Genomic DNA, 25,679 nt, shown 5'->3' with positions numbered 1-25,679 from the left:
GAAAAGATCTCTTTGCTGTTCCATGAAGACTCATTACTGCCATCTTTAAATCTTTTTATTTAACCGTTGTCATAACATTTGCACTTAAGCATTCACAAACTGCCAAGAGATTCACATTGAAAAACAGAGGAAAAAAAACAGTCTTAACTAGATGATTATATACAGTTCTGAGCAATGCTGTGCTTCATTCTTAGATGGCTCTACACTTAAAAAAAAACGTTTTTGATACACTGTTACGTAGATGTCTTTCAAAATAGATTCCATATTTACCACAGCATGGAATATTAAAATCTTAAAAGCTCACTTGTTCAGGATTTTGGTCCTGAATGTTTATGTGCAATTTACATTCAACTCCCAGCACGGTAAAAATGCATTAGTAAGTATCAGTCATTGCTTTTTGCTAAAACAAGCATACAAGCTTATAAAAGATTTGTTTTTAAAGAAAATATTACTGAGAAAAGTATGAACTGCTTTTTTTTAAATAACTTAAGTCATAAGGAACACATATGTAAGAATTAACAAGCAGAATAAATGTAAGACTGAGTGCTACCTTTTCTGTATATACAAATCATATGGAATATATTGCTGATTGAACGTGGATTAAAGAGCCACTGTCAAAGGCACTGTGAATGAGGAATGCTAAAATAAGACACAAAGAATGTAAAAACATGTGCAGAGAGAAAATTGCTACCATAATCAGGCCTATTTTTTTCACATTGTAAATTCCTTTTCTGTAATCCTGAGTTAGCACAGAAAATATCTGCTGAGCTTGATGAAGTTTGTCATGTTTTAAAAAGTTAGGGACTGTATAAAAATTACAGCAGGAATATAAAAACTTACCAATACAGAACAAGTTACCATTAGTGATACTTACGTCAAAACAATGGCACAAATGAAATGCCTTTTGGTTTGAATTTGCCAGCTCCAAACCTACAGCGCAGTCTGTATTTAATGTATCTACGTAAATAAATTAGATAAAAATGTTCTTTGAAGTGCTACTCTTCATGTTAGAGGCCAAAACTGATTCAGTTCAAGTAAGCTGATGGGAATATTAACATTTAATGTGCTATGCTCTTGTTTTTAAGACTGCTGCCTGTATGTGCCAAACCTTTGAGGCTCTATCAAACTCCAGACCACAAGGTGGAGCTAACGCACTAATCTATCGACAAAGCTTTATGCAGTTTGAGCGGCCTTGAGTAATAAACTATTTATTCAATAAACAGCAGACGTAAGAAAAAATAGGTTATATTGTGAGAGAAAAATGTCTGTTTCTGTCTCTGACATATAGGATGCACTTCCAATCTTTTTTTGTAACTTCTTTGACACCACCTTTTGAGTTGGAGTTTTAGTGCTGTGGAATTGTTGCGACTCTCAATTTACATAAAGCAAGTATAAAAAAAGAGCATCTAATTTTTTTTAGGCAGAGAGTCTTTGTGGGCTCTCTGTAGTGGACACAAATGGAGATTCACTTTTAGAAACTCATGTGTTTGCTACATCTTTCCAATCCTGTAGCTCTTCCTCTTTTAAAACAGGGAGCTTTTTATTAAATAGCAAACGTGTAAAGACCTGTCTTTCAAAAGTAAAAGTAATTGTCTGCTAATAATTTCTGTACAGTCCCTACTATTGCTGTGCCGTGTGTGTAAATAAGAGACAGAGAGCTAAACTAACAGGGTTTGTGGCCTGAACTGCACTACTGCAGACACAAACTGATGATTCATATTAATGAATCATGTCTCATGGCTGCTGCTGGTACTGGCTCTCTGTGGCTGTGTAGAAATCTTCCAGGACACTCTGCAGGTAGTCGAAGGTGGGACGGTCCTCTGGCTTGTTCTTCCAGCACACCAGCATGATATCATAAAGTTCAGTGGGACAGCTGTCAAGGCGCTGCATTCGGTAACCTTTCTCCAGAGAACGGATTACCTCTGGATTAGTCATTCCTGGAAAATAAGAAATTGCTTACAACCTTTATCACGCCAGCAATGTTCCAAAAGATTTTCCTAAATACCGTAACAGGACTTGTTGCTCGTTTTGAAAGGATAATATGCGGCGTTGTCACCTGGATAGGGGGTGCGTCCGTAACTGATAATCTCAGTCAACAAAATTCCGAAGGACCAGACGTCGGATTTTATTGTGAAGGAACCATAGTTGATGGCTTCAGGGGCGGTCCATTTGATTGGAAACTTAGCTCCTGGTTAAGGAAGAACAATAAAACAGTAAGCCTGTAGAACTAGTTTGGTCAGTCAGACATTCTAAGTCCTAGAAAAAATGTTAAAAAATGTCCTTGTCAAAAATATTTCTGTTTAAGTAAGCCGTTCAGCATACAGCAGCACTGCAAAAACATTAAATCTCACCAAGTATTTTTGGTCTAGTTTTTAGTGCAAATATCTTAGTGTACTTGAAATAAGAGAAGCTTTTAACTTCTAACAAGAAACGTTTCTGCAAGACATAGAAGCCTGTTTTAGATCAGGAATTCCTTAATATTAATTTTAAAAAAGTGCCAGTTTCACTGGCAGATTATTTCACTGGTAAAATAATCTGAGAGAGAAGCCGAGGGGAAAAGAGTCTTATTACAAATGAAAAACAAAATCTGCCAGTAGAACTGGTACTTTTTCATAGAAGTTAAGGAATTATTGACCTAAAACAAGCGTGTATATTTTTTAGTCTTATTTCAAGTTTACTAAAATATGTACACTAGACAATAAGCCAAAAGTACTTGCTAAGATTTTGTGTTTTTGCAGTGATGTCATTAACATGACAAGGAGGAATGAGATGAATCCTTCTGTGGCATGTAGAGGGATGAGATTTACCTTCTCTGGCTGTGTATTCATTGTCCTCAATGATACGAGCAAGGCCAAAGTCAGCAATTTTGCACACTAAGGACTTATTGACCAGGATGTTGGCAGCTCTCAAGTCTCTGTGGATGTAGTTCTTCTGTTCAATGTATGCCATACCTTCTGCAATCTAGAAACAAGCAATGTAAAGTAACAACAGATTATTTAACAGAACTGACCTGTAAAAGCTTTTCTTAGTTCCCCCCCAAGGTTACAGATGAAAGCATTATTGATTAACCTGGTAAAAAAGCAGCCCTTCTTCTAGACTGTCATACACTGTATTAGTGCACCCTTTCTTTTGTTTTTTTGCAGTGCTCTGTATTTGTAGATGTCTGTGTTTAATTGAATTTCAATAAAAACGTGTTTCCCCGTCTGATACGATTTCTTTCTTACAATTTATTTAAAATATATTTAAAATATATATTTTTTTAAAAAGGTAGAATATTCTAATAAAAGGATTAGTGCATCTGCGATAGCTTTTAATTTTACACAGGTAGTATATTCTGATGAAGGAAGTGATATTTTTGTGGTTTCGTCGTGTATATAAATTGCTCCATTGCCAAACTAAGTATAACTCCTAAGCTTCCACGTCAGTCCAGTCACTCAAAGAATGTTGAACGATGATAATATTTAACATTAACACAACAAGCGATAGTTTTCGCTTTGTAAACATGACGGTAGTTTTAGACAGACATTGCTATCCATCTGTGCTACAGTAGGAAACTCTGACGAGGCAGCACTAACAGTCAAACACTGGACTAGTGAAAGATGTTTTTTTGTTTTTTTACACTTAATAACTTTCACTTTACTAGCATCCAACCTCTCACATACTATATAATCAGCATGTGTGCTACTAGTTAGTAATTGTGCTAATGAAAGATGGATTTATTTTAAGGCCTTTTACACATCTTTACCTCAAGTGCCAAATGTGATTAGCATTATACACACGGCACTTTGCAGCTGTTGTTTTAATTAGAAATGATTTTTTATTTTTGATGAATAACATCAAACAATTCAAACCTGGGCAGAAAAGTCAATAAGCTTGGGAAGCTGGACACGGTTGCCTTCGTCACTCTTTAAGAAGTCCAACAAACTGCCTGTAAGAAGACATAATCATACTTATTAAAATTAACATTAAATGCACATTGACTGAATATAAAAAAATATATATAATAACATTTATAAACACATGAATTTCAGACAGTATTTTAGATAAGCAATTTGTGTTTAAATCTTCTAGTTTAAGTGTAATAAACTCTTAAAGGAACAGAAAATGGATCCATTTCTATACGACAGTTTGGATTTTCTTCTTCTGCGTAAGAGCTTGGAACATTTTTTGTATGAATTTTAGCTGTTTCCTACTTCTAGTTTCTACTCCGGTCATGCTGACACTGTTACTGAGAGAGGAAGATTCAAAGCTAGTTGTTTTCTCTACCAGTCAGAGGAAGCACTGACAATATGTTTTCAACAAAGTGTCCAATTCAAACATGACAATGATTTAAAGATTCAATAAACAGCCTCCATGTAAACCGTTGTGACACTTTTGAAACTGCTGCCGTTTGAAAATTGTAGAAGTCCAATTGACTGACAACCAATTCGCTTTATCCTCTGGGACTAATTAATCTTGACTGAAGAAGAGTTCTGCAACAGTTTTTAGAGAAATAAGACATTATTGTGTAAAACGTTTGCAAGAATCAAGTGAACATGAAGTTGCACCTTTTTCCATATACTCAGTAATGATATAGATGGGCTCTTCTTTGGTGACCACAGCGTTGAGTCGAACCAGTTTGTCATGCTGTAGACTCTTCATCAGGTTAGCTTCCATCAAGAAAGCCTCCACTGACATACTGCCTGGCTTCATGGTCTTCACAGCTACCTTGGTGTGCTTATTGTATGTAGCTTCAATGAAGAAAAAAAAAATATATATATATATATATACAACCATAACAATTAATTACAACTTTGGTAACGAAAAATATGTTACTGATTGTGTTTTACAGTGGTACAGATCTGTCTCACCCATCCAAACTTCTCCAAACTGTCCTGCACCAAGTCTCTTGTCTAACTTAAGTGAAGATCTTGGGATTTCCCAGGCGTCCTTTTCCCAAGGCTTTTCAGGTTTGGGGCTCAAACATGGGCTGGTCAGAGTTTGGCAGAGGCCATCTCCCTGTTCTGAAAACAACAAATATTATATTTAGCAGTTTCAGGTGTTATGCAGCTTTTTATGATTAGGAAAATTGTTGATGCTATAGGTAATTGGAACCTATCAAATTACTCCTTTAAAGCTGCAGTGTATAACTTTGATTTAAATATAAAAAAAAAACCGTAATGTTTTTTAATGTATTTGTTAAAACTATCACCATGTGGTCACAGTGATGTAAGACATAATATGTAAAAAGGGTGTGGAGGGTGATTTACAGCTCTAAGGCCCTCCTCTTGGCTGTGATTGGTTGTTTCTAGTTAGCACTGAGAGCTCTGGGAGAAAAAAGAGGTGCTACATTTTTTCACAGATTATTTGTCTCAAACAATACTGTCACAACATAGTGGCAGTTTCAACAAATATGTAAATAAACATTCATTTATAAAAGGACCAGTTGATTGAGGACCAGTTATAAGATTTGGCCAGCAGAGGGAGCCACACATTACCATGATATTAATGGTTCCTGTTGGGGGGGGACAAAAGATTAAAAAAAGGTTGCTTGCAACTAAATAAGAACAGGTTTGACTGTTTGACATCTAGCAACATACAATATGCTACATCAGAACTGTGGAGAAAATCTGCTCTGGCGGTCAGAACTCACTCTTATAATGGCTGACCAGCTCTTGCAGAGTGCTGAAGGTGATGCGTGGTGAGATGTAAAATCCTCCGTTGTCCAGAGTTCGAATTTTATAATGTTTAACTGTGTCACCAGACTGGCGGTCTTGATCCCTGACGGACAGAGAGTAGCTACCTGTTGTAAAAACAAATAAAACAGAAGTTCACATCTGATCCAAAGAGGTGATTTTAAAAATGGCAAGTGGAATTCAAATATTTAAATTAAACCGTGGAATTGCTTAAACATACAGACCCCTTTTGATCAGTAAATCCATTTGAAATCTTTTACCAATCTTTTACCAAATCTTTTAAAGGGTGTCGGTGTGTACACCCTTTATGCATTTACTTTTGCAATTCGTCTTACCCTTGGTAGTCTCACTGTCTCGGATCATGTAGGATCCGACTCGATTCCCCGCAGCCAGGAGCTGCCTCTCGGCGTCCTTTCTGCTAACACCCTTAAAGAACCAACTGAACAAGAGGGGAAAGGCTCAGTGATTAAATCTAAACAAAGGCCACACAATAATCCATGATTGTGTTTAAAGCTCAAGAGTGTGCACTTACTCCTCTGTCTCCAGAGAATCTATGGCTACATAGTTGCTGGGAATGTAGCCTTCCTGGCCTGTGCTGATGGACATAGCTCTCCACCACTCGCCTGACCTAAAATGTGAAAGGGACAGCAAGAGAGGCACAACAAACAAAACTATTAATCAAAAAAATAAATTGCAAGTGAAACCATTTCTGACACCTAGAAGGGTAACTTTGCCTTGACACAGCACCAGGCTCTTTCAGATACTTCGAAGGTTGAAGTGTAGATGGTTGTCAACACCTGACACAGTACTGTTAAAAGGACAGGTTCTTGTGATGTAAAAATTTTTTACTTATTTAAAAAGGTCTTTTCTTCCCCACATACGATTAATCCTGTACAACTGAAAAACAAACAAATCTGTTATTGTAAACTTAAACAAAAAAGCTACTATAACCTGTGTTCATTAGGGTGGGCATTAATCGTATTGTTTATGATTTATTGTGAAAAATCTATTTAAAAAAAATAAAAAATTAAGGAATGTTCTCCCAATAAATTTCAATTAATATAAAAAAATGGGCAGTATTTTCAGATATGTTATTTTTTTTACAGTGTTCTTCATGTTTATTCAAAGACAAACATTGTCTATGTAAATTGGAAATTTTCATTAAATGCAGTTACTATGTGCAGTTTAATTCACATTAATAAATAGTGTTTTACTGTTATCACAATAGCACCACAACATATTGCAGTAATACTCTAAGTCCATATCGCCCACCCACAGTACTTATCCTTAAACTAATGCCAAAAACTAAAGAAGTTTTTGGTCCACTTTCAGCATTCAGTCTTCTTTGGTATGAGTCCATCAGCATGTCCTGACTTGGTGATATCTGTCCACTCTAAATTCCAAAAGCATTCCAGATCTAGTTATTTATTTCTGGATTCTGGTTACAAGTTTAGCTTTATTGTTCTTAGGATCATGACATTATGAGTAAGTCCCAAAGCTACTTACTCCTCCAAAATTCTGAGTTTATCTCCCTTCTTGAAGCCAAGGTCTCCTTCATGAATCGCCTCATAGTCGAACAGTGCAATGGCGACACTCTCACCTATTCCAATAAAACACAACACGGATGTTATGTCCACTTTCCAGACATTTGCATAGATATTTACTTTTGCTTGGAGAACTTGTAGCTCCAGCACATGTGAAAAGATCGCACTTTCAGGACTTTCGGGGGTCATCCTAAGCTTAGATTCTTTAACCACATTCTTCTTGTTTCCCCAAATCCAATGATTTTTGTCTAAGGCCAAAGAAATCATGTCATTGAGCCTTCGATGAGATGATGCAGCGTGATCAGTGCAACAAGGAGTAGACATAGCAAAGCAAATCTAACAAATTAGTTGCAGCTGTCACTCTTTTGCCAGACGTTGCTAACATAATTAAACCCCCAGTTGCATTACCACAAATAAGATGGCATGTTGGTCAAATAAGAATGACGACTAATCATCAAAGAACATGTTAACCAGTAGCCCTTCTGTCAGAGACGGTCGGTGGAGGGAGTGCTGGGCATTAACCTGAGAAGATTAATTTGAGCAAAATTAATCTTCTGTGGCTAGCATACGGTTAAGCTAGCCACAAGTTAGCAGCTAGCTTAACTTTCAATAACACAAAAAATGACCTAAAATTAATTAACCATTTAATATGGCCTCAACTGCTCTGTACTAACAACTGTACATTTTTACGTAGAAAGATAAATAATTAAAAGATCACAAGGTGTCAAGAGTTTATTTTTCAAAGCTATTTGCATTAAAATTAGCTTGAAGACATAAAAGGGTTGGAAAAATGCAGGGAGAAGACAGGAGAAAATACACTAATAAATTAAATCATGGAATGACAAAACCATGTTTTCTTTTTTATATTTTTGTATTAATTTCTGCCTCTTCCACCATTATTCCAGAAACGAATCACTGACTGAACGTAACTGTTAGACAAAATGATCAGGTCTTCTATCCTAAATTCATGTATTACAATGTTGGTTAGCACAGATTATAAAGACTATATATTTGTTCTGTCTAAAAGTAATAGAATGGAGGAAGATGAGGTCTCAAATTATCTTCCACATATTACCGTAGTTAGACTAGGTAGTCTTTCAGGGAGGACTAAATCTACAGAAAACATGCATGCTAACCGCTAGCTCTGTTAACACTGGCTTAGCTTAATTTTCAGTAAGAGCAGCTGCAATAGAAATCAGTAAACCACAAAGCATGGTGTTATGTTTTAGAAATAGACATTTCATTTTGACACGTTCAGTCCTGTATTGTTTTTTAGTTCAATAAGTTGGACCAAAATAAAAATGCTGTCAAGTACATTGCTGTTATATAATTATCAATGCATAATAATTGCAGGCACACCTCAGCTTGATCTCTACAATAGGCTTCCCCATATTTTCGCTCTATGACTAACTTCCTTGTACGCCTGGTAATAATAGCAGCAGCAGGCTGATCTTTTTCTGTGTTTAGGTCTGCACGGTGAGGCAGTGAGAGGGGTTATTGCTCAGCACCAACACACTGACACTTCTTCCTCTTTCGAGCTCAGAGACAAGGTTTTTCTGCTTTCAAAAACCACTCACCCATATCAGTCTAAAAAAAGGACTTTTGTTGACGGCCATTTTGAATCTAACATTACCTTAGTTCCTAACTGATCCTTTTCTCTACTTTGAGATTAAGCAGAGGTAGCTCAAGATACTCATGAAATGTCAACAATATCCAGTAAGTAAACTCACCATCTGAAGAGGTTGCATTAGTAGGCTGTTTGGCCTGTGGAGAGAGAGAGAGAGAGACACAGTCACGCATGAATGCTGCACTCATTTTAATTTCCATGCATTCAAATGAAAGTAAAATACATTAAAAAAAAAGAAGCAAAATATGTTTTGATCATCAGAATTAGTGTGGTTACCAACAACAATGCATAATCAACAAGACTAATGTTAGGAGTCACATTTCTAGTAGATTATTTTAAAAAAGGTACAGGACAGGCGTAATAACTGGTCGTGCCACACTCAACAACACCAACTGCCTATAAGTGTTTGTGATTAGTGGTAAAACGTTTGTGGTGGAATATGGACCACTCTTCTTTGGAGAAGTATTTTTAAATTAGTCAAAGCGGAGGACTGTTTTAGAATGAATGACATGTTTAAAAAGTCATGCCTCAGCATCTCATGCAGACATTAACTAGGCCAGTATGAAACAGTTTTTTCTTTTCTTTTTTGCCATTCAGAGGTGAACTTTCTGAGATGCTCTTTTGGCTAAATTGAGGCAGGACGTTGTGTTATTTTTGGTCAGCTAAGGCTTTTGACTTGTAAAATCCCTCATGGATGCTATTTTTGCCCAGACTCTTTCTAATTGTCATTAACATTGACCTTAACTGTGGCAGCTGAGGCCTGTGGTGCTGTATCTTCTGGGTAGTTTTGCGACCATGTGCCAAAATCTTTTCCACACTGATAGATGTCACTGCCTATTTTCCTCATCCGTTCAAAATAACATTTGTAAGGTCAGCCTATCAACTAATTCTGCATCAATTGCAGCTATATTGTTGTTTTTCAGGTTAGATGTTGCTTTTTATGTCAGAATTTGGTTTTCACATAGATTTTAAAGTAGATCAAGGTCATCTGTTTAAAACCCATGGGGGCATTTTAGACCCAATCACCCAATGTGTTGACGAAGTTCAGTTTAGACGTTAAGAGTTATCACAGCATGAAAAAGTACGGCTTAACACGTCTCGCTACGCATGTCCTAGCTGAACGCTCTGGTTCTGCTTCTCTCACTTCCTCTTTCTTCGTTGAGGGCGAAAGAGATCTTACAGGCAACACACAGGAAGCAGTAGCCAGAGGAACCACACTCGCAGTAACGCTGCAACTTTAACCCTGCCACAGATCAAAGTCTAACCGGCATGCAAACTCACAGCAGGTCACGCGGACATGTTGAATCTGCGTCCACACAGTGTCTTTTCTGCAAATGACAACAAAGGAAAGGTACTTCCCATCCATTCTTTGCTGAAAATTGTGGAACTGCGTCCTTATCTTCTCTGAACAAAGTTTGCCTATTTCTGCCTTTTTATCATTACACTTCCTCATTTTTTTTAGAAGCCCATCAAGGTTCTGTAGTTGTTTTTTTTTACTTCTAAAACATGGGTGTGCACTTAAACTGTCCAGAGCAGAGTATTTATACTACTGTACAAAACGTTTGCAACTTACTCCAAAATTTCTCTATTTTCCTTCCAAGCAGGCAGATTTTCATTGTAATAGAAATCTGTCTGAATTTATAATACTAATGAAAACCATTATAATTTTTATTCTAATGGTCTTGGTAAATAGCTAAAACTATTTCTCAGAACTTTGGTTGCTTGATTAAGATTTGTTCTGTTTGAGGGAGTCTGTGCTGACAGAATAGACTGCAAAGAAATCATTGCTTGGCATTAGTAGAATCATTAAAATAATATACATGCTTAAGCTGAAATATTTCTGTAATCACAATTTGTTCAGTTGTGCCTAATGTCACAAATTTACAACATACCTTTTATAGCTGTTGTACATGCTGCATTTAAGTGCACAATTTATACCGTATTTTGCATCTGCTCGAAAACAAAAACACAATGAATGTTTTTTTTTAATTTTTTTTATTTAAAACCCCAACAACAAATCATTTTGCAAAATGCTAAATATGTCCTATTCAAGCATAGGATTGCCATGTTTTGGGTGACTCATAATATACACCGTACAATTAAAATGAGAAAACTTTATCACACTTCTGTAATTTCATGTGGCACTTTTAATTTCGTGGGATACTTTTTGCTTGGCTTTAATAGTAAACCGGTAAATCCAAATCTAAAAAAAAAAAAAATCAAAATCTACATTCTTCACAGTAAAAAACAGTTCCCTTACACCAGAGGTTAAAAAAGGATGCAAAGGTTGATTGATGTGGAGTTTTGGTTAAACTAAGCATGCAATACTTTAATGAAAGGAGCAAAGTGGTCTGATTATTGAAGAAAAATAATTTCTAAATCACATAATACATAATTTTGCTCACATGTCTTGTTAAATAAAGGCCTATTGTTTCCTAATTTTGGGGGGTTTAATTATTTCCTAATTTGGTTCAGCAGTGAAATCATTTTGTTGAGCATCAGTAAATGGAATATGGCTCATTCTGTCTTCAAATGCTTGGAGTATTTAGGCAAGTTTAATGGATTGGTGGCGCCAGTCTTTGTTGGAGTAAAAAAGAAGCACAGTGCTTGTGTTCTATTTACTCTATGTTTAAATTAAAGTACAGCACAACATATGGGTTAATAAAAGAAGAAAAAAAAACTGTACTGTATCTTCATTTTTAGGATTTCAATTTGTTGATAAAAACCTTCCCCTAAAAAATCTTTGAAACCGCTTCAACTAATTGCCCCCAGGCCACCCGATTCATATTTTTCCATAGAACGTTCATTTTACATTATGAGGAAATGCGTTAGCTCAGCTGTGGGTTCAGAGTCTGACATATTTGTAAAAGTCGACACTCTCTAATGAGGATCAGAACCGCAATGAATGGAAATCGCTCAGCGACCGTTCAGTGAGTTTGTAGCTGTTAAATGTCTAAATCAGTATGTTTTTATTTCAGGTCCAACTTACGGCAGATTTGCTTCCAGTGGTGGGGTCTCTGACATAGTGTACCTGAGCTCTGTTCTGCTGGTCGCTGTTATCCGAGTCTTTGCTGGGGAACTTCTGCTCCTTCTTTGAGCCCACACAGCCCATGATGCCGTCTGCAGGACGACAGAATGCGTTAGAGCTGAGTAGAAACTGTCAAAGCTTCGCTGCGGTTCAATGCGGCGTTCAAAAGAACAGGCAGGTCACAACTGAAATAACAAACGTTCAAGTATAAAAACAAAAGATTTTTTTTTTTTATCTTACTTTTATTGAAATGGCTAATGGGCCAGTTTGAACATTTTTGTGCATCAAGGAACACGATGAGATTCTCACTAAGACCTTTGTCAGCATGGGGACTAGTTCCTGTTGCTCTGACTCCAACATTTGCAGTTAATATGTCAACAATTATTTTAATCAATAACTTCAGAATCTCATAAATGAAAACTGTGGAGTTAATATGAATCTAGACTCTTCTAAACTGCATGTAAAATGCATTGATTTGACTGATGCTTGCAGTCAGTGAGGACATCGATTTTACATGAAAAGAATAGTAATAAAAAAAATAAAATCGTCGGCCATGTTGAGGATACTGGACAAAGAAGGAAGTCACAAGATACATTTATGGAGGCAATACGTTTTGCAGCTTCAGCAAAGCAGGCTGCTGACCTGACACTGCAGGTTAACAGTAGTTGAAAGTAAAAGTCCATAATGCCTCATTGTAGTGATTTCAGTTTAAAAAAAAAAATCAGAGTTCTTAAAGACAAAGTGTTTTTGTTTTTATTCCTGATGTCAGCAAAAGCACAAAATCAAGGGGCCTCTGATGAAAAGAGAAAAATGCTGAGGTACTGAAAGATACTATCAGTTCTTAGAAACTAATGGAAGTACGCCATACATAATGAGATACTGTATGTAAATAACTTGGTTTACATGTTACTGAGAAACAAAAAAGAATATTTTGAAATAACTTTATATAAAAAAAAAACTTATAATATTTTATCAGTACAACAATCTTTCTAATTTAAATTTGAAGTAGTTCATGGGGGAGAGACCCACCTTGACAAGTACATTAACAATACTTTATTTAAAGAAGATTTTTCTCTTCTTTAAATAGAAAAGAAATATATATATATATATATATATATATATATATATATATATATATATATATATATATATATATATATATATATTTAAGTCATGGTGTAGGCCATCCCAAAATCTGTATGGAGTTGGGATTGTTTGAGACTTTAAGTAGGAACTGGAGACATCTAGAGTTTCAGATTGCAAATAAAAACCTTCTCTGGAATTTTAAGATCGTTGAAGCAAAGTGACACAGTAGAAAATTTCAGATTAACACATGATAAAAAGTTAAGAATCTAAATCTGTGGAGACTTTCTGTCCTCAGTGTGGATCCCGCAGATATAAAACTGAAGAACTTCAAGGAACTGTGAGTTTCTGTTAAAGCTGCCATCTTCTGTTGACTGCCGATGGTTTAACTTTTGTAAAATGTAAAACGTAACGTGACTCTTAGCTCTGTTTGCTGACCACACTTTTTACCACGCTCTGTCACCAACCTGTTTTTTACGAAACAGGTTTCCATGATGCAAGATGAACACTCTTTAACTGATAGTTGGTGTTAAACCAACTCCAGCTATAAAATGGCTTTTGAATATTCTAATAATACTGAACAGAGAAGGGTGTATGACAAGACAAGAGTGAGCTGGCGTGGTAAGAGTCATTATGACTTTTGAGATATTGTAGTTAAATCCATGTGTGCACCCCCACAGGTCTTGACAATAAGTTACTACGACGATAATTTACTGGAGAAAGATGACTCCATAAAACACTAAAAACCAGTTACACTGAAAAGAATGTATGTGCTTGGGTAAACTTTTAAGTCATTCTAAATATATACAAAACAAATCCAGTACATGTAAAAAATAAAATGGAACTATGTACTTGGAATACACACAACATCCCATGTCATACTAAAGTAACACAAATCATTGCCTTTTTAGGACAACATAGAAAGTAGCCTATGGATCTTTCAATTAAGGCAAATTCCACTCAAATTTCAACAACCTTAAGACATCCTTGAATCTCCTGTGGCAACCATGGGAGATTGTACGCCTGCTCGTATAAAGCGCTGTCCATTTGCAGCAATTAGAAAACACCTGGTGGAAGTGCACGTCTCTACTGAGCTTCTAAAAACGGTTGTAAGCGGCATCATGGAGAAGCATTGTGATGATGACTGAGTGTCAGAAAGGATAGGAGGTTCTTAAAGAGACAGAGGCCAATTTCAATGTGTCAGACAAGGTTATGATGTAAAGTCAAATTCCATCTATGTGGTTTTAGATACATGTAGCATTTTCATAACTGAAACAGAGTTACTTAACTGTACTATAAAATGGAATTATGTGCTTGGAAAATACACAATATCCCACTTTAAGCCTGAATAATGACTTCAGTACAGAAAGCATAACACAGAACTAAAAAGATGTTTTAAAAAACACTCAAGTTAAATTGAGTCAGTCTATGATTTATTTTCAACACTCCACATGATTTAAATTTTTTTTTAGCAAGGCAATATTCAATACTGCCACGCTTGTTTCTGCGTGACCCCACTGACCTTTAGCATTCACGGAATTTGCTGCTTTGCATATGTATTTGTGTATTTATGTAAGCAAATGTGAATGCAGATCAATAAAACTAAGTTGAACAGGATATGCTGATGAACAAAACGAGGTTGAGCAGGAACCAGAACAAAGGAGGAGTCTGATGGGACCCAGATGCCAGGGCTGGACAGATGGAGAGGACACAAGCGAGTCATTCAGAGGGTTCAATCCCCCGTTCGCTCGCTCACACACAGATTATTGCACCGTGTTAGAGAAGTCAGCTTTAATATGATTGCTTACAACAACACCACTACTGTCGTGCTGAGTTTAGTGCCACGCTGCAAAAAGATACAACTTTACCAAGTATTTTTTGTCTAGTTTCTAGTGCAAATATCTTAGCACACTTGAAATAAGACTAAACGAACTTATAAGCAACATTTTAGCAATTTATAGAGGCTTGTTTTAATTATTTTGGGATTGTTTTCACTTATTCACTTGTAAGTACAAAAATTTGCTCCTACATCAGTAACAAACTCTTCTATGTTGCTGACAAGTAACTCGAAAGTCAGCCAAGTGTTATTTCAAGATATTTGACCTACAAACTAGACAAAAAAATACTTGGTACGTTTTTGTGTGTTTTGCAGTGCAGGGAATGTCAACAAGTAAAATAAAATTTCGAAATATCCGTGTTGTTATAATTATTCACCGCTATTAATAACTGCAAATAAGAAACTCACACGCTGCAGAGAGGAATGGAAAATGTTGCGTTTGAGTGTAAAAACCCAGGAAGTGCTACGGTCAGGTTTTTTTTTGTGTGGTTTTAGCATAATAACGTTCCTTTTTCTGTATTCTCTGTGCCATGTTCCTCTTAAAGCGTCCAATAAGAGGATGTTCTGAGTCCCTATGACAGTTGTAACCCTCATTTATGTCCACAAACGGCTCTCTGTTATACTGTTACTTTTGTAAAGATGAAGGTCAGCAGGAGTCTACTGGTGAAACTTTGACCCCGATTGTGTCAGTGAAATCAGGGGTCGTTGACGTGTATGAGGACAGGCTGACACTTTTCATGCTGCTGCAGTCAAGACTCTTGTCTGTTTAAACCAAACGGACGAAAAAAGTTATCAACTTAATCTCTTAGTGGAACATAAACTCAGCAGGAGAAAACCTAACAAAGTTAGTCCTAGGTATTCCTCTGTTCCTCTTTGCATCGCAGCCTTATTTGACTATCACCCGGTCAAACGATAACATCCAGAAATATCTCAGCATGACAGCACATGGTAAACCTTATAATATTATTCATTCTGGTTGTGTAGAGAACTGGAAGTTCTCTTTGTATATTCTTGTGCTGCAACAGGGTGGGTCGTGGCAGTTTCCATCACAGAAAACACAGATTTTAGTCCCCAAAAAAATCCTCCAAAAGTTATACTCTGTGCTGAGCCTGGACTCCTGGAGACCAACAACCAAACAAAATGTAATAATCGCTTTAAATAGTTTGTTTCATTCTTGATCTTCCTGTTTTTAAAGAGGAAATAGCAAAAAAAAAAAAAACAACCTCTAGAAGTGCTGGAGTTAGTCCACGTAGACACCACTCCTATGCAGTCTAGAGATAGTCCAAATGACCTGAAGGATTGTAAGTACCCTTAAGTACCCTGGTAATGGCCTCAACGCATCTCACAGTTGCACAATTGTTCCTTAGAATTAGACTTCGACTTAGACTTAGACTGGATAATGCAGCACAACATCAGCTGCAAAAGGTCACATCTCTCCAAAAACACTTTATGTATGCTTCAAAACTAGACTGAAGAGCATTACCTACAGGAGATCTGATCTCCTGTTGGTATCATAGATACCCACCCCCAACATGGACTATTCACACTCCTACCTTCTGGCCTGACGGTCAACGACCACATGTACAATAGAAGAATGGATGCTAATTTGAGCCATCAGAGTAGTCAGTTTGGACTCAGGGTCTTTTGGCACTGTTTGAGTAAGTATGGGGAGAAATCGAAAACCTAGTACTTCTAGTGTTTTAAGTAGTTCAATGTGGCGATTGATCAGATTCAGTCCTTTAAAAGCATCTGACTTGGGTATAGGTGCATGATTTATTGGCACTAACATCGGTATCGGCTGATATCAGTCATTTCTTTAATATATCAGTCCCATAGAAGAAACTGGGCTGATATTTGTCAGAGGTATGGTGGTTTATTTTGGGTAGTGGAACATATAAAATGTAATATATATATAAAATACAGAAATGAATAGGATGATTCTGACTTTATAGAGTAAAACAGAGGATCAAACCAGTAATAAACTATATATTACTGGTATAAGGGTTACTATAAGTGGTTTCAGAGAGATGGTGATGCATCCAGCTTACTGGTTTTATAAAACAATTATTTTACATTCACAAAACCAGCCGTCCCAATAAACCACTGAGAATCACTTAGTCAATCCCTGGAAAAATACATAACCATCCTAATTTATCAGTGATGCTTGGAAATATCCACAATCCCAAATGGCTGATCTCTCTGCTCAGTAACAGCTGAGCTACAAACAGAAATCCGACACGGTGTTTCATGCAGGTTTTAAATAGGCCACCTATACCTGACATTAAAAACCGAGTCTGTCATGGTGTTTATAGATTCTGTGGCTGTACCTGCAACTCACTGACAAACTTAAACTAGATTGTGACCAATAATTTCTAAATAAACAGACAGTGACATCACGCTACTGTGTCTTTTCATTCATTTTGAATCCATGTGTTTGTACAGATTTTTGTCTAAAATAAGAAAGAATTTTAAAAAAGGTTATTCTGGATATTTAAACGTAATGAATCAGACATGAAACTATAAAGATAACTCCTGATTCAGCACCATTTCTAAACACTGATTAAAGATTGTGAACAATATACGGAGCACTCACAAATGCCAGCTGTTGGTTCAGAGGTTACTGGTTTGAATGTAACAGAAACAACACAGATAATTTGATATTTTGATCATTTACAGAAAATCTGAATGCAACAGATACAGGAAGGACGTCTGGAACACCAAACAAACTGCTTTATTCATCGTTTTTGAGGCATAAACACAACATTAACTTCAAAATGCTTCTTTTCAGCTGCAAAAAATATGAACCTTTGAATTTAGATTTTGGATTTTAAATATTTCTGTGGCATAGCACATCGATGTTGCTTTCCAACCAAATGTCAAGCCATTTTTATGTAAAATGAATGTTTCATCCTGAGTATGCTTTCTGAAAGTACATTTAGTTTTGATTTATCTGTAAGTCAAATATTTAATTATTAAACATAGTTGGAGTTATTCTTCCTGTACTAAAATTATAATCTTGACCTTTAGCATAATGAGTCGGCTGCATTATTACAATACTGTAAAAATTTATGCCGCTACAGTAAGTACACTATTACTTATTTATGACTCTGTTACTAGCTAAGTAGTTTCACTTCCCACAATCACCTATTTTACTACTGTAAAGTACTAAAATATTTTCCCCGTCATGTTGAATATTCTTTTCAAATTTGCTCAAACTGAGATTGGTTTTGCCCCAGTGCGGTGCATTTAAAGGTTTCCCAGATACCAGGAATTTGACTAAACTTCATATTTTCTGCTCTCTATTTTGTCAGATATTTGATCTACTCTTCCGTTTAAAGGTCTCAACATTGGCATGACTGCACTACAGAAAGTTTCTTGCCTCTCCATGGCACTGACTTTCCCTTTTCTTGCAGTTACACATAACAACAGGCGTTAAAAAGTGCCAGAAGAAGCACAATCCAACTTGGCAATTATATATAAAAAAATAGCTAGTCGACACTGCACAGCTATTCTAAGCTAATTACAGGTAAATAAAGAAATATGGAAAAATACAACATCTGTTGTCTTGTGAAGTTCTGAGTGAAAAGCCAGTAATGAACTTGGGAATAATTTACAAAAGAACTTACCAAATATTCTTTTGTTTGCGTAAACTGTCAGCACAAAAATGGTCTGATTATAAAGAATCTGGATCAGAAACATACTAGAAAAAAAAAAAAGTTCTCTTCCTGTAACAAAAGTTAGTCATCATCTATGACACAGATGGTTTTTTGTTGTATGCAATCACAAAAACTGCTGGAGGCAATACTACCACTCCCACTTCAGTCTTCTTTCACTTTATTGTGGATGTGAAACATTAACCTATAAAAAATTCCTCATGATAATGCTTGCAGATTCACTTCTGCTTTTTTTCTACTGAATTCCTCAGTCTGAAAATATTAAATGGATGAATCAGCAGGCTACATCCTTCTCAAGAACAGATCTAATGGACCTAATGGGATAATGGTGCAGTCAAATTCTGTACATTTTTGAAGTGTCAAAGATGGATTCTTAACAAATCATTCATCGATGTGTTTGGCTTGGCTTTACATACCGATCACAAAAAGGTTCAACTAGCACCGTACACCTCTATTTAAATCACATATGACATGTAACTAGAGACAACGGGGCTGGTGTTGATTCATTGCCTAATTTGATAACTGTATGCCAATAAATGTAATAATTCCCAGTGAAATCATTTGTCAACCATTAACAGAATGTAACAGTTCGTGTCACAGCAGAACTCCTATCATCCTCTGCGAAAGCTAACAGACCCACTAACATTAAACACAAACAACTTATCTTAATATTTGCCAAAAAAAAGGCTTCTACAAAAAATTCAATCAACAGTCGAGGAGAGGTGTTTGTAAAACATAACATGATATGAATAAAGCAGATGAACATATTAGCATCGCAAAATGCTAACATCAGCTATAACAATGCCGGCATCGGCTTCAGCAATGCTAGCATCAATTTCTAATATGGCATCTCTTTATTTTCTGCCTCAGAAGTTGTAACTTAGAAGTGGGAATGACGCCACACTCAAGATCAACATGGTGTTGTTGCACATCAGAAAACCAGTGGGATTGCTAATTCTTGTGCTCAGTGACCAGGAGCTGTAGCTCCAGGAGTAAAATAGTCTTTCAATCGGTAAGTTGCCCAGGGCAGTTGTGCATCTGCATGTTGTGTAAAGCGCTTTGAGGAGCCAATATGACTATAAACGTGAAGAATTAAGTAGCAGTTCTATTAGTTTTTTTTTTCAGTTTTGGAAATTTTGACGTCTAAATGCAAGAACCGCAAGCCTTTCGTCAACTAAAATGCTGCAAAAACATGGTGTGTAGAATTATTTTGCTTCCAAATCATTAACAAGTTATATTATATTTTCAGAACATATACATTAACTGAAAGGGCATCTTTATACCTCAGTATAAAACAAAGTAAAAGACAAGAAGAAATCTAGAGTGTTATGGTAAAGACTTCCTCATATGTTTGTAACTAGGCTATAAACATACACAAATATTAAAATAAGTGAAATTAGCAGACGATTTCCTTTTTAGGTTTTCGGAAAACAAATTTCTGTTGGAAACATTTCCTTGTCTTGCACTCTTCCAACACTGTTCTGTTTGTTCTGCAAAAACTACGACTACAGAAAAGTTGGTCCTTCCCAGCTTTAAACATTAGTCACAGTGTAACATGCTCCTCCTGGAAGGATAATATTTCTATGAAGGTCTGCCTTAGAGCTCTTTCATTATACCTGCACCACACAAATGATCTCCTGGTCTAACAACAGCTTTGGTTACTAATAAACCTGTCAAAACTGTAGAAAATGTAATGCATTTAGCACAAACATTTGTGGTTTAATTAATTTTGTAACAGAGTTGCAAAATATATAACACTATCATTGCAACATTCTTGTGTGCATCTTGTATATTGCAGTGGACTCTTGGATGTAATATTTGGAAAGCTTATACCTTTAAGCACCATGCAGTTGGTCAGTTGGATGCCCCCCACTTCCTACTAATTTAAAAAGGCAGTATTATGTAAAATAGATTTTTTTGAGCTTCACATCATGTTATAATTTTATTGCGTCATTAAAAACATACCTGGAGTGTTGCTTTGATTCTTTCATGCATGTTTGAGAAATCTTTTACTCTCCAGTGGAAACCATTCAGTTGCAGTTTCCAAGCTTCCTCCTCAACTCAGCCCCTTCAGACTAGCCAGCAGCAATTAGCAATCACCTGGTGGAACTGCACAGCTGCCGAGCTCATTATATGAGCTACTTCTCAGTGCAAAAAATGTTGCTAAAAGGTTAAGAGAGGAGTGATGTGATGACTGCCTGAAGGTGGAGTTTTTTAAAAAAAGCAGGATTTTTTTAAAAGAGTTACAGACCCAAATTCAAGGTGTTAATTTATGAAGTAAAAGTTCTTTGATATATACAGCATTTTTATAAGAACTGAAGTTAACATAGTTACTTGACTGTGTTACAAATGGCACTATGTGATTAAAAAATACATAATATTGGCCCTTTGAAGCTCCTGGATTGTGGTGGGGTAATCATGATAATGCAAAAGAAAGAAATTAGTGAGAACAATGTTGTTAAATCCAAGGACAGATTGAAGCCCTTATGACAGGTTCAAGTACGTCATAACAAGAAGGTCCTAGTATCTCCCGGACTGACTTTTGACATCCCACCTTCACACTGGTTGCTGCAGCATCAACCGGCGATGCTGCAGCAAGACATTGAAGCACAGACTCTCTCAGGAGACAGCTGATAGGAATAATTCATGCGTGCGTCCTGCTTTGAGAGGAGATGTTCAGCCCAGATGGACATGTTTTGGAGCTGTAATGAGGCGCCAGCTTGTACCTGCTTGGGACTGCCTAAGGCAACAACAACATCACCTGCCATCAGCTGAACGAGCCAGGAAGTCTTCTTTAGCTAGTCTCTTATCAACAGGAAGAGACTTTTTTCCTTCTCAGATTCTGTATCTCATGGGGGTTTCTCACATTCTCACCTCCCCAGAGTGTCAACAGCTGGTACTGCCTCTATAACTTTATTCAGTCAGCAACTCGTGTCTCATGAAGCGATCAGGGAAAACAGGGCTGGAGTGGTTATCGGGCAAACTGAGCATTTTTCCTTGAGGTCTTTGTTTTTGATAATGACAATGGTAACCGAAGACCCCACAACCATTTTATTGGATAATTTTTGGCACGTCCAATACCATCTCTTACAATTACCGTAGTTTAGGAAAAATGTACTTTCTAAGTTTGAGTTTGAACAAGTTGCATTATTTTAATTTCATAAACGTTAAGCAACCTCTCCTAATCTTTATTTTTATTTGTTTATATTGATGCCATTGCATGCGCACATATTTATGAAGACTATTTGCAAAGACCATGTCTGACCAATCATAGTGGGCCACCTGGACCAAAAATGCCTGGAGCACATTTTTGTACAGCCCTGATGGTCAATATATCAATGCCTTGCTTGATATTTATACTTTTGGTTACTTTCATGCAGAACTGCAATATCTAGTTAGTTATGTTTAAAACTTTTTTTTTTTTTTTCTCCTCCAAGGGGTCTTTTTGTGGGCTCTAGTGTCCCTTATATGACAGTAGGCTGACAGGAAACAGGGAAGGAGAGGGGGGAAGACATGCGGCAAATATCGTCGGGTCCGGGAGTCGAACCTGTGACGACCGCGTCGAGGACTCAAGGCCTCCAAATACGGGTCGCGCTAACCACTACGCCACCACGGCACGCCCTATTTTTAAAACTTTTTATCTTCAACAGAAGTAGTTTTATATGATGATTCTCAAAAAAACCCCAAAAAACATCTCATGTTGTGTCACAATATTGCCAGAAGAATATATAAATAATTAAAAGTATTTACAAGAACAATAATTTTATTTTTACTGAATGTAATCAAGAAATTAAGTACTATCCATCCATCCATTGCCTGTACAAGCCTATTCTTCCAGGGTTGTGGGCGGTTCTGGTGCCTATCTCTCCAGCCGTCACTGGGCGAGAGACTGGCTACACCCTGGATAGGCTGGCAGCCCATCACAGGGCATATAAATAAAACAATTAGTTGAAATTAAAATCTTACATACACTATGATATAAAATAATCCTGTTTATAAAAATAGCTAAATAATTTTCTGACAGCACAGTAGAAAAGTGTAAATATGTATGAGAAATAATCCTCCCCCCCCTCCTCCACAACGTTCTAATTTTATCAGAAAGATTAAAAAGTATATATAATGTATGGCATAATCTATTTGAGTTTATCTTAAAAGTCACTGACCTGGAATGCTTCTTTTAGAATGCAAGCGTCAGAAGTTTATTTTGGAGGAAGTGAATGGAAAATGTCTCCTTGCCATTTGAGAATTTACAAAAGTAGGCTGGATGAATTTTTATGTCCCAAGACGTAAACTATGTAAATCATAAAATGCTTCTGTAAAGGTGGCATTTAAGTTACGATTTAGAAGAGGAATCCAACCCAATTTCCCAATCTGGTAACATTGGCTGCTATAAGATTCATTAATATTATATACATATTGAGTATTACAGTTATTTACCATCTCCCATGTAGCCTCTGAAGAAGTACGTATTGACAATGGATGGCTGGATTATGACAGTTTCAATAATATTGCCTATATTGTATATTTACTATTATTTTCCTATGTTTTTTAAAAACAGACGTAACTGGAAATACAGAAAAATCTGCTGGTAAATTTAGTAGTTTGGTAGTTTTCAAATGTTTCTTTGCTCTTTATAGATAAGCATAACAAGCTACGTTAGCTGGTTAGCTAGTTAAAATTGGGCCCTCTGCTCAGATTCACTGAACATATAGCTTGCTGAAAGTGTAGTTTCAAACATCAAGTAATGGTTGGCACAACTTCACATTCTATGCAATGCGAAGCTTTTGAAATATTTCCAAACATACAATATGACGTTTCTTGTAAGTGAGGTGAAAGTGAGGCAACTTTCTTTCAGTCAGCTGACCTGCAGTGCACAGCTGCAGAATACCTACTCAAAAAACTTTGATCACCCTGGAGCTTTCTCTGGCAGCTCATTAAAAGAACCATGAAGCACAAAAGTTGTCAACCTCACAATGCTTCACAATGCCTTGGAAATGGAAAGTGACCCATGTCGAACTGAGACCAGGCTGCTTCGTTTCCCGTCATGATCACCCAAGACTAACTTTTCATATGTAAAAAGGTTTTAAAAAGAGAGAGAAACTTGAATAATCGATATTGTACTAGAGTTTTAGGCTTGTTAATACCTTATATTTTACTTCTCTCTTTGGTCGGAGAAAAGTCTCACACGCTCTACGGCATCTTATTAAAGTCACTTTTAACCTCAGGAAAAATCGTAGGAGGAAATATTTGAGTACTTTATGGCCAATTTTAAAATCCTTGGTACACTTAGAAGAGCGAAACCAGCTCATGCCTCAAGACATCCAGTCCAGCTGACGCAGATGTTTTACTTTCTCCGGTTCTTCTTTTCAGATAGGAAGTATGTAGCGATGCAAAATATCTCAGGTTTTTCTTTTTAGGGTAGGGTCTGAGTGTGGAGCTACCACTGAGAATTAAATAATAAATCTGGAAAGAAAATTACAAACTCTTCAACATATATTGGCTCATTAGCCCACATTGTGCCTAATCTGTTTTATTTAATACTTGAAAATAGTGATTTCTGCATTATCCTACCAATCACACAAAGTTTTACAATATCTGGCTTAACATAAACCAGGGTGATGCAGTTCAGGCTGCGTAGTTGCATCATTTGAACTTTTTATTTATTTATTTTTTGCTTTTCTGTTGAAGACATTGGGGGAAACACCCCGGCTTAAAGCCCCAGCTGCATTACTGCAACACCTCAGACACAATCATGATGTAACTCTGGCACTTCTGCGGCTCTGTAACTCACGTAGACTTTGTAATTTATGTAGAAAGGCTTCCCATACAGTCGTGGCCTCTTCATCTGAACTGAATTGAAAATGTACAGAGGGCAAAGTGGATAAAGACTGCCGGTGAGAACACAGAACTGAAACTGGAGTGGTTTCTAGTTTAGTCTGCGTCTAAAAATAACCGACTCGTGCAGCTGAGCAGAAAGCCAGGGCTGGAAATTCATTGATACCCTTCACCTGTTCCCCCTTCCCCGTTATTGAGTTCATAATTGTAGGGAAGTCATCAGGAGTTGCTCGTATAGCTGTCACCTATCCTATCAGATCATAAAAGTTTACATCTCATTTGTGTACAGCAACTTCTGGACCTTAGAGTTCCTCTTTTGGAATCCAGCATCCTCTCAGCAAAAAAAAAAAAAAGAAGAAAAAAACTGTTCTTCAAATCAACAGCCCATTGTATTAAAATATAATAATAATATTTTCGCTTATTGTTTTATATCTTCCACTCAGCTGTCGTTCGCTTTAGCTTCCTCCCCCCTACACACACAAGCAAAACTTAGCAGAGCGCTCTTACCTCGTTTTAATCAGTCACTTGGAAACACGGGCTGTCTCTGCACTCGGACGGGATCTTCTGGGCTCAGACGGTGACGGGCGTCGAGAACATTCTTCATTCCTCGCGCGCAGCTTCCATTTCTCCCTGACCCGCTCGCGGGGTCGGAGCTGCAGATGTGAACGGGGCGGCGGAGCGGCGGCACACTGGACTTAAAGGAGGAAGTTTGAGCTGTGCTGCATCCGAGCTGGTGTAAAGAGGAACAAGCAACACGTCAGCCCCTGCTCTTGGTTTCACTGGCTGAACAGACCACAGCTGAGGCTTCCTTCTTCTTCTTCTTTTTTGTTTTTTTGGCAGTGACTTCTTCTCGGTTACCCCGGTAGCCTACAGAAAAGAGGACAAATCCGTGAAAACCGAATGCAGTTTCCCCCCTCTCCCCGGTTCGGGATTTATTTCGGGACGCACTTTGAGCTTGGAGGTTCGGTGGAAGAATGCACACCTGAATGGCTTCACAGATGTGAGAGGCTCATTTGCATGGTGTGCAGGGAAGCTCTAACAGGTATTCAAATGATAGTTTGACAGCTATCATGCCGAGAGAGGGCAGGCAGAAACAAGGGTGGGAGGGGGCGGGGGGGGGGGGGGGTGAAGGGGGGAGGGCTCGGCATTAACAAACAGACACGAGATGTAATCCTTAATCAAGAATCAGGATTAGAAACAAAGTTGTCTCCGAAAGCGGGGCGAGAATGGGACAGATAGGAATAAATAACCAGAGAACTAATGCTGGGTATTAAAACACATTTTGAGTTCATGCAGAGGCGTTCTGTTCACCCATTTCACATTCTAACCTCAGGCAGAAATGGCTTCCTCTTTTATCAGGCAAACAGAGCCAGGGT

At 37.1% G+C, this 25,679-nt stretch overlaps 1 protein-coding gene across 2 annotated transcripts; it reads right to left on the bottom strand.

The window, feature by feature from the left end:
• Positions 1 to 37: 37 nt before the first annotated feature.
• On the bottom strand, positions 38 to 25,330 carry hck (HCK proto-oncogene, Src family tyrosine kinase). 2 transcript variants are annotated; one of them, XM_032569424.1, is made up of 13 exons: positions 24,811 to 25,330; positions 11,878 to 11,966; positions 8,950 to 8,983; positions 7,182 to 7,275; positions 6,208 to 6,303; positions 6,011 to 6,114; positions 5,633 to 5,782; positions 4,851 to 5,003; positions 4,548 to 4,730; positions 3,852 to 3,928; positions 2,808 to 2,961; positions 2,057 to 2,188; positions 38 to 1,937 (listed from the first exon to the last, which is right to left on the bottom strand). In XM_032569424.1, the coding sequence occupies exons 2-13, from the start codon at positions 11,956 to 11,958 to the stop codon at positions 1,735 to 1,737; spliced, it is 1,461 nt and encodes a 486-aa protein (XP_032425315.1). In that variant the 5' UTR covers positions 11,959 to 11,966; positions 24,811 to 25,330; the 3' UTR covers positions 38 to 1,734. The 2 variants fall into 2 exon arrangements, with proteins under 2 accessions (XP_032425315.1, XP_032425308.1); XM_032569417.1 differs by having other exon boundaries at positions 11,836 to 11,966; positions 24,811 to 25,327.
• Between the last annotated feature and the right edge of the window lie 349 nt (positions 25,331 to 25,679).

Source organism: Xiphophorus hellerii, chromosome 1, assembly GCF_003331165.1.
Source record: "Xiphophorus hellerii strain 12219 chromosome 1, Xiphophorus_hellerii-4.1, whole genome shotgun sequence".
NCBI lineage: Eukaryota > Metazoa > Chordata > Actinopteri > Cyprinodontiformes > Poeciliidae > Xiphophorus > Xiphophorus hellerii.
This window is presented reverse-complemented; position numbering and strand designations above follow the sequence as displayed.